Below are 12,125 nucleotides of genomic sequence, written 5' to 3'. Positions count from 1 at the left end.
GGTCCCAATGAAAATCAGCATTTGGGCTAATGGTCAAGTGAAAGAAACACAAGTCTCAGCTCCACGGCTGACATTAGGAGTGGAAACAAATGCCAATCCATAATATTTTTCTTGAATGTTGATGCCTATTACTTGATCAATAGAATTAGCTTGTACATATAACAAACAAGTAGTTGTTAGTGTCAGTTGATTTAAGTTTAACAACAACAGGCCTTTTGTAATTTTGAGTTTCAGTGTATTCAACTGACTAATCCTTATATCTAACAAGAAAATCAATACCTTTGAAATAATTAGCTTTGGGCTCTCGGGAATCTCTACTTCTGGGCAAATGGATGGGGTTCTACTTGAAATAATTACTGCCAGAACTATAACCAGTTTCCTTGCAAGATGAAATCAATTCATCTATACTATTTTTTAGCCTCTGTTCTCTGAAATCTGTGACACAGTGCCAGGATTGAAAATACCCATTACATTTCTATGCTTTTTAACGGGCTTTGAAATTTCAAGATTTGGAAAATGTACTGTGAGATGAGCCAAGCATGCATTTTCCTGATATAGCATGAGAAAAATAAAATAACTCCCACATACTTTTGTCTATACAAGATGACAGCCAAATCTCAAAAAAGTTTAAATACTCCAAGCATTTGAAAATATTCTATAGGGTAAAGTCAACGTTTTTGAAGAGATTGTTTTTTTTCAAAAACAAAAATAAAAAAAGCTCTCCAAGTGATTTTTCATTCCCTTCCTGTACTTCTATGAAATTAAAATTCAGGATCAGCCCCTAAGAAAAGATATTCCAAAGAAAATGCAATGATTGTCCTGTTAGATTTAATCCTTTGTTGGTTCTCTTTAATTCTCAGCACTGAGTTTCACTAAACGTACAGTATTTCATTACAGTTGCCTGTCCTCTGGGTACTTTGTAGTTCAAGCAGTTTAAAGAGCTGTGTATTACGTCCATGGTATTTACAGATTTCAAATGGTTTGAAAATCCCTGGGATAAAAATTATTCTTCCCTTAGAAAGGAGTAGGAAGGAGGGATAAATGAATTAATAAATGATTACAGAGCCTCTGATAATATTCCTACTTAACCAATGAAAACGAGGTGCTTCTGTAAACAGAAAAATCAACTGCAGACACTTCGCGGCTGGGTGACTTTGGACTTCAGTGACTTTGCTATTCCTGAACAACCCTAGAGCAATGAAGATAAGTTGCTAATATTGTTTAACAATTTTATGTGTGTGTATGTGAATCAGAAGGAAAAGACAGCAAAAACATAAGGTTACCAACTAAGTCATAATGAAAACAGACAAGCATACCACTAACCTAAGACAAAAAAACTGCATGCACATAAGACCCAAAATGCCAGTCTATTTATGAGTGGGAAGCTTCCATATTAAGTTCAGACAACATTTCTTTAAAAAGAATCTGATATTGTTTTCATTCATGATTTTCTTAGTGATGGTTCAGATTTCCCATGTCTTCAGATATGTCAGGAACCAAGAGAATGTGTCACATATTAACAATATTAAGATAACGATTCTCAAATAAAATTTACAATCATATTGTTGTGCTATATACACTACCCCAAAGAATTGTGAAGAGAATTAAATGACATATATCAGATATTCAGAAAATATTAGTCTTTTCAATATAATAATATCCACCTAAATCGTGTTATCATAGACAACTGAATACCTACAATGGAAACAAACCATACTGGTATTTAAATTGATTAAATATTTACTGAATACCTTCTATGCACCTAGCATGAGTATGATAGCTACATTCTAGTTAAGAAGATGTCCATGAAACAACATTATATGCTACTTAGAGCGTATGTTACAAACTGTAACGTCTGTAATTGTCAGAGATGAAAATTGAAAAGCATATAGAAGGAGGTGGGGTCATTATTTTCCAGTAATATATAATATTATAAGCCTGTAACTTTCTTCTGTCTTAATCTTATAATATCTTCAGCATCTTTATGAAAGGAATCTGAGACTCAGTCCTCTCTAAGTCACATAAGCGTAGAACTAATCGCTTCACTGTGAAGGACCCAAAAAATATTTCATGCCAACCAATGTTTCATTATTTGCACTACACTTTTTAAAAAAATTTCCTTCTACCTCCCAGAACTTTGTAAGCACATACACTGAAATAAAATCCTAGGGGCACTTATAAACCTTTCACCCAGATGATTTAAACCATCATGCATTCCAATGAGATATAAGGTAGGATTTGCACCTGGGGCTGCAAAGTACATGGGTTGGCTTATTAACCCTCAGCAGCAGGAACAAGGTAGATGTTGATGGTGAGAAATCATTACGCCATGCAATCTCCCCTACAAAGAGAGAGGTTACCTTAGGATCCGCTGTGAGTAATTTGAATGCTTGATATACTTGAGATTCCTTTACACCACCACCAAGATCCAAGAAGTTGGCTGGCTTCCCACCATTCAGGAAAATGATGTCACAGGTAGCCATGGCGAGTCCAGCACCATTCACTGTGAAATGCAAATGGCACACAAGACAGGATAAACTTAACAACGTGAAAGGGTGCATAAATTTTGTCCCTCCCCCATATTGCTAAAAGAGAGCCCTGACTTTACTAGGCCAATTTCCACCCTGCTTGGAATTCTATTCAGCCAGATAAATTCATAGACTTTAAGAATAATCAGGACTGTTGGGCTTCCCTGGTGGCGCAGTGGTTGAGAGTCCGCCTGCCGACGCAGGGGACACGGGTTCGTGCCCCGGTCCGGGAAGATCCCACATGCCGTGGAGCGCCTGGGCCCGTGAGCCACGGCCACTGAGCCTGCGCATCCGGAGCCTGTGCTCTGCAACGGGAGAGGCCACGACAGTAAGAGGCTCACGTAACCCCCCCCAAAAAAAAAAAAAAAGAATAATCAGGAAATGTGCATACAAAGAATAAACAAAAAGACCTGGGAATGGGAAGAAGAATTTATTGAGAAGTTAAATCAATCTGGGAAACACAAAGACGGGAAGAGCTTAAGTAAGTAATAAATTTGGACTATTAGTAGAGGAAGGAGTTTTAGGTTCTGGAAAATACGGAGGTTAAGAGAACTGCAAAAGAGAGGAAAAAGGATATGAAAAGTTGCTAGAGCTTATGAATTACATTCTTTTTAATATTCTTTAAGAGATTTGAGTAAAGAATGTGATTCTTTCAATTTTTTGCTTGCTGAGAATATGCTCCTTTGAATGTGGCATCCCTCTGGGGTTGAACCACAGGGATCCCAACTTCAATAGGACTCCACACTATTTTACACTTAGCGCAACCATGCAAGTTTATGCGTTCTCTGAGAAACTTAGAAAGCAAATGAACAAATTACAGCATTAAAACAACATTCCTAACCCCCATTCCTGTTTCAAATTAATATAAGAAATGTTCACTAGCAACCTGATCATTAAAACTAGAACCAAAATGTTGCCAACATCCCAGTAGCTTTTCTTAAGAAACCAAGGAAAGAGTTTTAACATAAAAATTCTTATTTTCCAGAACCAAGTTTTATTGATCAACCGCACTTCCTTTGCTTCTTACGCTTAATTATATAGGAAATTGCTTTCCTTAGGTTAGAAAGTGCCCAAAAAGTGCTGAACACAGCAGAAACTCTCCAGGTAAAGTAGCTTTCACTTTTTCTGACCCCTGAATTCCTCAGGTAAGCCTATGAACTGTGACTAATTTAATTAAGTCTGGGACAACTAAAATAAAAGTCATTTATATATGATCTTAAAACAATGTGAAATGTGTTAATCGTAGCTTATGAGACTGCTACCTTAGCCAAATCATGCACATTCCTATAGAGGCTACAAAGAATATGTATTTAATTTGCTCTAAACATACCATTATGTTTCCCCTTTCTAAACGCCTACAAATATTGAGAGCATATTAACTTATCAAGATCAGAATGATGTGAGCAATCTGGTACATTAGAGTTTTTGCTCCAAAACAAAGCAAGAGCCTTTGGTATCACTTGTAATTGGGTGTCATTTTCTATTGTACTGAACAGCAAACTACTGGATGAGGTCTGTTCAGTTCTGAATATAATGATACTGCTGGTTTAATGAGCTACAAATCTTTTTTATTTTAATTCCATTGAGATTAAGACCTCGGTTTCAAGTGCAGTGAATTGCTTCCACCAGAAACAGAGAAGTGTATAAATCTCAGTACCATACGCTATGGACAATGCAGAAATTGTATTGCCTCTCTAGACCCATTCTTATCTCTGCTAATAAGGCAATTTTACAAATTTAGAGGACTATGATAAAATCAACTGTCTTATTAATAAACTGACATAATGGAGTAAACATTTTTATCATTTGGTTTTCACAGCACCTGAAACTTTAGTATAATGATTAAAGTATTCATTCTCTTCTACTTCCTCTAAGAAAGCAATTTATCTTAAACCAAGATTTAAGAATAATTCCTAGCATATTAACATTGACTAGAGTAGCAGAAGTTCTGACCTTTACTAATCAAAGTTTAACTGAAATACTTTAATGTTGTGGTCCTCAACTGGGGTGACTGTGCTTACCAAAAGGTAATGTCTGGAGACATTTCTGGTTGTCACAACTGGTGACAATGCAGCACAGGAAAGCGCCCCACAGTCAAGAATTATCCAACCCAACATGTTCATAGTGCCAGAAGTGAGAAACCCTGCTTTAAACTGGTGACCACCAGCCAAAATGAACTTTGGGAAGAAATTTTGGGTTGTTTCTTAAGAGTGTTTGGCTACAAAAATCTCATATGTTTACTTGCTATTGGGAAATAACATTTCAGAAACCAAGGGGCCCTAAATTCTGCAAAAATCCACAAATCATTCTTTTGATATAACTGCTTTCTTACCAAAGCAGGCAATGTTCCCGTCCAGTCCTATGTATTTTAGGTCGTATTTGGCAGCTTCATTTTCAATGGCTTCATTCTCTGATTTGTCGTCCATAGCAAATATGTCCTTTTGTCGGAATTCTGCATTGTCATCAAAGTTTATCTTGGCATCAAAACAGACAACTAATTAAGAAAAAAGAAACATACCTAAATATCTCCTAAGGATCTATAAATTAAGTTCTTCAGGCTGACAAGCGCAGGAGAAAGAAAGTCAAATATTGTTATTTTTTCTCATGCTTCAGGCAGGAGAAGCTGTTATGGCTTTCTTGACCTTTAAACTTTAAGGCTACTAAGACAAATATGACATGGTCCCTGTTTTCAAGGGACTTACATCCTAATAAAAAGCATAATAATTTGTATCTGTTGGTTTCTATAAAATAACAATGTAAGTTGCCATTACTCATTAAAAGCTACAGACTGGCATAGCTACATACAGATTGGATTTGCAATTTTTATTACAGTTCTTATTTTTAGTATTTAACCTTTCACTTCAATGCAAGGAGAGACTAGACAATAACGCTTAATGCTGTCCCCCATGTCCTTCTTTTGATGTTGCAAAGTGAAGTTTTTATTTAATCAGTATCCTCACTAATATGTCTAGAAGATATAGTGGAAAGAACACCAGGCCAGAATGAATAGATTTTTTAAATTATTTGATCCTTAACTAAATCTGTAACTTTGAAAAAAATAACGTACTTTCTTTCTGGACCTCAGTTTTCTTATTTGAAAAATGGGAACAACAATCCCTAGACTGCTGATACACTTACTCTGGGGTCTGCTAAAACTAGACCATCACCTTGATGTGAGCAGGACCATCTTATGACTCTTGTGATTCAAGATACAAAACATTAAGAGACCAAGACTAGTCAGTTACAATGGAATGTTGCCAGGCATTATTAGCACCACTGCCTCCACCCTCTGGTGCTGGCAGAAATCTCTAACTCTTTTTACTGGCTAGGAGCCCTGGACACAGTGAAACCCACTCAGCAACAGGGAGGGACCACAGAGTTTTCCTTGATTTACAGATCTTCCACATGTACAATCAGGTAGCGACTGCAGTGGGGACGGGCAGTGTGCTTGGTGTCTTGGATCTGATCTCTTTTATTAGATCCCTTAGAGTAGAAAGTAATTGTCTATGATGACATTCCATCATAACCTTCTTTTACCCTGCCTGGGATATCAACAGGCAGGGATCTCTGACCATGAATTTAGATATTACCCGTTCTCCTCCAGCATTGCTGATAGGCACCTAACTCTTGACAGGGAAAGAACCACCTTCATATATTTCATTCTAAAGTAATGACCATGGTCTGTTAGTCCCACTTGCTTCCTATGAAAAGAAAATATTATTATATTGTAGCATCCTGGAGTTAAAGATCCCAGGTAGAGGTTTTTTCCAAGGGTCTCTCTACCACAATAATTGAGCACTTTGGTACAAATCCGTGCAGAATTGTCATATTAACATCTAAGAATTCTCAGCATAAATAAAAGTCCAAACCACAGATTACTTAAAGTAGCACTGACTGACAAGGGAGAATCTTAAATGGAATTTAATGTCTGCCTGAGTCCTTTGTGTTGCCACAAAATGTCCAACCCCTTTACCCACACATTGTGAATATACAGAGCAAATGAGTAATTATTTTCCAGAAAACTGAAATCTTGAATCAGGTCAATGTATGTATGTCCAAGTGCTTTTAGAAATTAAAATCACTGCATAAATAGGAAGTAAGTAAGGCAACTGTAAGGAGTAATGAAAAATATCCAAAACTGAATTGCCACCATTAATGCCTAAATCTTTTTTGGGGAGGGTGGCGCTAGAGGGGGGGATAAAGTATTTTAAGGAGGTACATGGATTCTGTTAGACACATATTTGTTAAACCTGCTCAATATTTTTAAAATGGTCCCAAACATACAAAGGGCTTTCCTGCCTTACAATCTCAGTTCATAATGTTATGAAAGTTTTCCCTTGAACTTGACCATTTAACGCAAACTCTAGCATCAAAAACACCTGGGTATGAATTATAACTCTCACACTTCCTAACCAGGGGTCCATCGTGTCTCTTAAGCCCAGTGGCCCTGTCGTCAAATTGGGACCAGAATATTTTCTACTGCACTGTATTGAAGGAAGGGGAGGATGCATGCAAACCACTGAGCCTCACTGACAGCTGCCACTCACTGGTTATTTTTATTATTACCAACGCCATCCTCTACATGCACAGTGCTTTCTTAGGGCTTCAGAAATACGACAGGTCCTTATGGGCCAGGCTACAGGATTCTCTTCTCTTCCTATCACTAAAAATGACCTGTACTTTGTCCCATTCCCTTATAATCCTAGAATTCTGTTTAGAGTACATCTAAACTAATGCCTACTGGAGTTTACACATGTACAGGTTACCTATGGTTTTCAATAAAAATACGATCTTCTGAATACATCAGAATTTTCCCACAGGAAGGATTTTAATGGTTGGCATTCATTTCAGGCTTTGGAACTGACAGAGAAGGAGATTTTGCCTAAAGGATGATGATGAAAGAGATGACTCTGGTGATCCTTGAATCACACCACACCGTTGCATAAGGCCAGGGAGGCTATAGATGTGTCTAAAACAGCCCCTAGTGAGACTCTAAGTCAGGCAGTGGCAGAGTACAGCCCTTGGGCCAGCTCACTGCCTGTTTTTGTAAAGGTGGTTTTACTGGAATTCAGTCACAACCATTCATTTACACACCTCTATGGTTGCTGTCCCAAAACAACAGCAGAGATGAGTGGCTGCAATAGAGACTAAATGGCCCCCAAACCCCAAAATATTTACTAACTGGCCCTTTACAGAAAAAGGTTGCCAATCCCAGCTAAGCCACAGTTCTCATCACATCTGTATCCTACTTTAACAACTGAAAAAACAGTCACAGGTATCATATTTGTATGAGTGAAGGAGAAACTTAGGAAAGTTCATCATACTAGTGTGAAAACAAAAAAGTATGACAAACAAACTAAACCAAAACTTTCAGCTTGCACAAAAGAAGTAGATCAATCCCTGAATACTGATTGACTCTTATATGCTAATTTCCCCCTGCAAGACCCCTCCAAGTACACTTTCAGAACTGGTGGGTTAAAAATGGATCGTCTAATTCAAAAAGAGTCACGTACCACAATGTCCACTGCAGCACTATTTACAATAGCCAGAACATGGAAGCAACCTAACTGTCCATCGACAGATAAATGGGTAAAGAAGATGTGGCACATATATATAATGGAATATTATTTGGCCATAAAAAGAAACGAAATTGAGTTATTTGTAGTGAGGTGGATGGACCTAGAGTCTGTCATACAGGGTGAAGTCAGTCAGAAAGAGAAAAACAAACACTGTATGCTAACACATATATATGGAATTAAAAAAAAAAGATTTTGATGATCCTAGGGGCAGGACAGGAATAAAGACACAGACATAGAGAATGGACTTGAGGACACGGGAAGGGGGAAGGGTAAGCTGGGACAAAGTGACAGAGCAGCATTGACATATATACACTACCACATGTGAAATGGATGGCTAGTGGGAAGCAGCTGCATAGCACAGGGAGATCAGCTCCGTGCTTTGTGACCACCTAGAGGGGTGGGATAGGGAGGGTGGGAGGGAGACGCAAGAGGGATGGAATATGGGGATATACGTATACGTATAGCTGATTCACTTTGTTATACAGCAGAAACGAACACAACATTGTAAAGCAATTATACTCCAATAAAGATGTAAAAAAAAATGGGATTGGCTATGTCAACAACAGCGCAATAAAATAAACTTCCTTGCTCAGACCTTGGCTTTTTCATTTAATAAAACAATAAACTATGGTAAAATGTATTTTTGGAGGTGCTGAGCTTGGTTCAGATATTAAACTTTTCAATGTCACATTAATGAAATCTCAATTCTATAGAAAATTCAACTCGAACGAAGGCCATTCTGTGTACAAAGTGGGTGAAAAAAACACACCTATTAATATTTATAAAACAATTTTCACCATCAAAAGCATATTGTTATATGCTTGATAGATTATACAAATGAATTTTCCTTCTGAACAAATATCAAAGAGAGCTGCAGTACTTATATTCATAGGGTGTTTTTGTTGTTTTGTTTAATGGTGTGAGATCCTGTGAGCTGCTAATTCAACAGCCTCGATAAAGAACTGAGAACGTGACTGGCAGTTAGCGGCCTCTGACCCTAGAGTTTTAACAGAAGAATGTGCCACAGAATTAAACAAAAGAAAAATACATTTCAGAGAGGAGACTCACACATAAAAGAAACAAAAATAACAGCAGGAAATAAGACTTGTCATAATTATTTTGGAAAATCATCTGTCTTCAAGTAATGTACTGAATTCGATTTGTGATAAATAACCATAACGTGCTACTGAAATGCGCTTTACCAAGATGTCTTTAAAACGCTGATACTTGCAAATTAGTCCACTTTCCGTTAAATGTTAATTTCAAGAGTTGTATACTCTTGAGAACTTTTCTTTAGTTGCTGTGAAAAGAGAAAAATAGACACTAGGCGGGAGGGAGCTTCGGAGGAAGGTAGAGAACTGAGAATGTTCTTGAAAATAGTCTTGTGTATAAAGAGAGAAACACCCACCAACAACATGGGCACTTGCTAACACAGGGTGGTTATTTAGGGAAATTAATCTGAAGAAAGAAAGGAATTTGATGTGCCACTTAACTTTGGATCACCCAGCCTTAATTCTCTTGGAATCTTGGCCAGATAGTCAGTTTTAAATTGGGTTTAATTCCTTTAGCTCAGTGAATGGATTTCAGCTCCAACTGATGAAGATGGCTTAGAACAGGAATTCTTAACCTCAGGACTACTGACATATTGAGTGAGATCATTTTCTTATGAGAGGGACAGCACTGTGCATTGTATAATGTTTAGTGGCATCCCTGGCATCTACCCACTAGAAGCAAGTAGCATCCTGCACCCTAAGTTGTGACAAGCAAAAAAGCATGTTAACTAGATTCATTGTGGTGATCATTTCACTAGATAGACATAGATATAAATCAAATCACTGTGTTGTATACTTGAAACCAGTATAATGTTGTATGTCAATTATATTTCAGTAAAAAACTGTGTTGAGACATTGCCAAACAGCCCCTGGGGAACGAAATGCCCACCCTCCCCAATGAGAAACATTGTTTTAAAGATACCAAAGAAACGAGTGTGTGTGCAGGCAGATCTGGCTGAGAGTGGGATGAAAAGAAATAAGATATAAAATCTCACAGTGGCTTACAAAATAAGTAAATGAAGATAGGTAAATGATTAAAAACTAAAAAAACCTTGCTTTTTACTTGGCTACAGGTTTAATGAATTAAATCTGGCACTGCAATTGGACAAGCAAGGAAAATAGTTCATTTCTTTCTATTTGTTTGCTTTCATTTCAATAAAAGTTGTCATTCTCATAGACATGTTTTAACTCAATGTCCCTTTTTCCTTTGCGAGCCTTTTTCTCACCATGTGATTCCAGCTCAGTGAATGCGCTAGGTGTGCACATGTGTCCCAAGCAGGGCCAATCAGCATCATCTGAAAGGACTGTTACTGTTGCTGGAGGAGAATGATGAAAACTGAGAGCCATCTTGGCTGACAGCTCCAGAGGCGCTGGCTGACAAAGATGCTGAGTTAGAGGCAAGCAGCACTGGGCAACCAGAGAATCCGTGATTACCTTCATACCTTAAGCCAGTCTACTCCTTAAACTTCTCTGTAACACAAGTAAAATAAGTACCCACCTCCCCAGGGGGCTTTTTAACAAAAACTAGGCTGGTGTAGGTTTGTGTCACTAACAACCATTATAATCCTAACTAGTAGTCACTAAACTACATTACAGTCAGTAGTGCCAACTTATATTGTTTGAATCAGACTATTAATCACATTGGAAAAAATCGTTCTTGGGGTGTACCAGAAATTTCCCCCTGGTGACCTAGCAGCGTAGATGTTATCAAGGCCAATGCTATTCTTTCTACCGTGTGTCATCTACTATGCATATATATGACCATTCACCTGGAATTTTAAAAATGTTCCTCATCAAGCAATAGAAGACTGAAGAAATTCTTTTACAAAGAAATTGTGTAATGAATAAGTTTAAAACTTTTTAAAATAAAAAGTTTGGTGTAATGCCAAGCTTCTTAAACTTCTAAATTAAAAGAGTAATCGTTAAGTCAAGGTTTTAATGGGGAAGGTTATATGTTTTGCTATTACTGATCTAAAAGAAAAAATTTAAGTATTCTGATTATAAATATTGTCAATATTGTTAAGGTAGAAATGACTACTATTACAGCTCCTAAATAAAGGATTGCTTTAGGGAAATGTGACAATGGTGAAGATCAATTTGTACATTTGGTCATTCATCAACGTTTCCTAATTGGGTTTAATTTGACTACTGCTCATTAGGAGTTATAAACCAACACACTTATTTAATTGTGATTATAATTCAATAGCTGTACAATGAACAAATTAATAGCTGAAGATAATTTTGCTCTTAAAAATATCACATAAGAGGGCTTCCCTGGTGGCGCAGTGGTTGAGAGTCCGCCTGCCGATGCAGGGGACGCGGGTTCGTGCCCCGGTCTGGGAAGATCCCACATGCCACGGAGCGGCTGGGCCCGTGAGCCATGGCCGCTGGGCCTGCGCGTCCGGAGCCTGTGCTCCACAACGGGAGAGGCCACAGCAGTGAGAGCCCGGCATAACAAAAAAAAAAAAATATCACATAAGACTTACGTTTTAATGAACTATATACATGGAATGTATTTTATGATTCCTTTGAAAAAGCTCAATAATTTTCCTTTCTCTTAATAATTAAAAAGAAAACTTCAGATTTTACGAGGTTTTACAAACACTCTCTAGGAAAAGGTTCTTGTAGCCCTGTTCCCTGCTGCCAGACCACAATCTGTGACCGACAACTTCCCAAAGGGATAAATGAAAATGCCATTTTTATCCCACTTGATGGCTGAATTTTTTTTGTTAATATGAAATAACCAGGTTGCTTGTGCGTATTAGCTTGAAAAGCAATATATGACCTTTAAGAATTTAAACTCAACTTCCTCTCTTGGATTTAATTATCAGCCACTCAATGCAGCATGAATTTTAACTGATATTCCCAAACTGGAGACTACTTCTAGATCACTCTGATGAAAGCAAATTAAGTTTAAAATGGAAAAAATAGAAAATAAGGCAGGTCACCATAAGTTAGTCTGGCAT

The 12,125-nt window shown here is 37.5% G+C and overlaps 1 protein-coding gene across 2 annotated transcripts in view; it reads right to left on the bottom strand.

The window, feature by feature from the left end:
- SUCLG2 (succinate-CoA ligase GDP-forming subunit beta) overlaps positions 1-12,125 on the bottom strand; it is a 255,537-nt gene that overhangs the window by 100,383 nt on the left and 143,029 nt on the right. For both annotated transcript variants that reach the window (XM_024747042.1, XM_024747043.1), the window contains 2 exons: positions 4,861-5,022; positions 2,361-2,503 (listed from right to left, as the gene is read on the bottom strand). In XM_024747042.1, the coding sequence (XP_024602810.1) occupies positions 2,361-2,503; positions 4,861-5,022 (305 nt within the window). The remainder of the gene's footprint in view (positions 1-2,360; positions 2,504-4,860; positions 5,023-12,125) is intronic.

Source organism: Neophocaena asiaeorientalis, unplaced genomic scaffold (genome assembly GCF_003031525.2).
Source record: "Neophocaena asiaeorientalis asiaeorientalis breed wild unplaced genomic scaffold, Neophocaena_asiaeorientalis_V1.1 scaffold130, whole genome shotgun sequence".
In the NCBI taxonomy this organism is placed as follows: Eukaryota; Metazoa; Chordata; class Mammalia; order Artiodactyla; family Phocoenidae; genus Neophocaena; species Neophocaena asiaeorientalis.
Note: the sequence above shows the minus strand (reverse complement) of the source record. Positions and strands in the feature narration are given on the sequence as shown.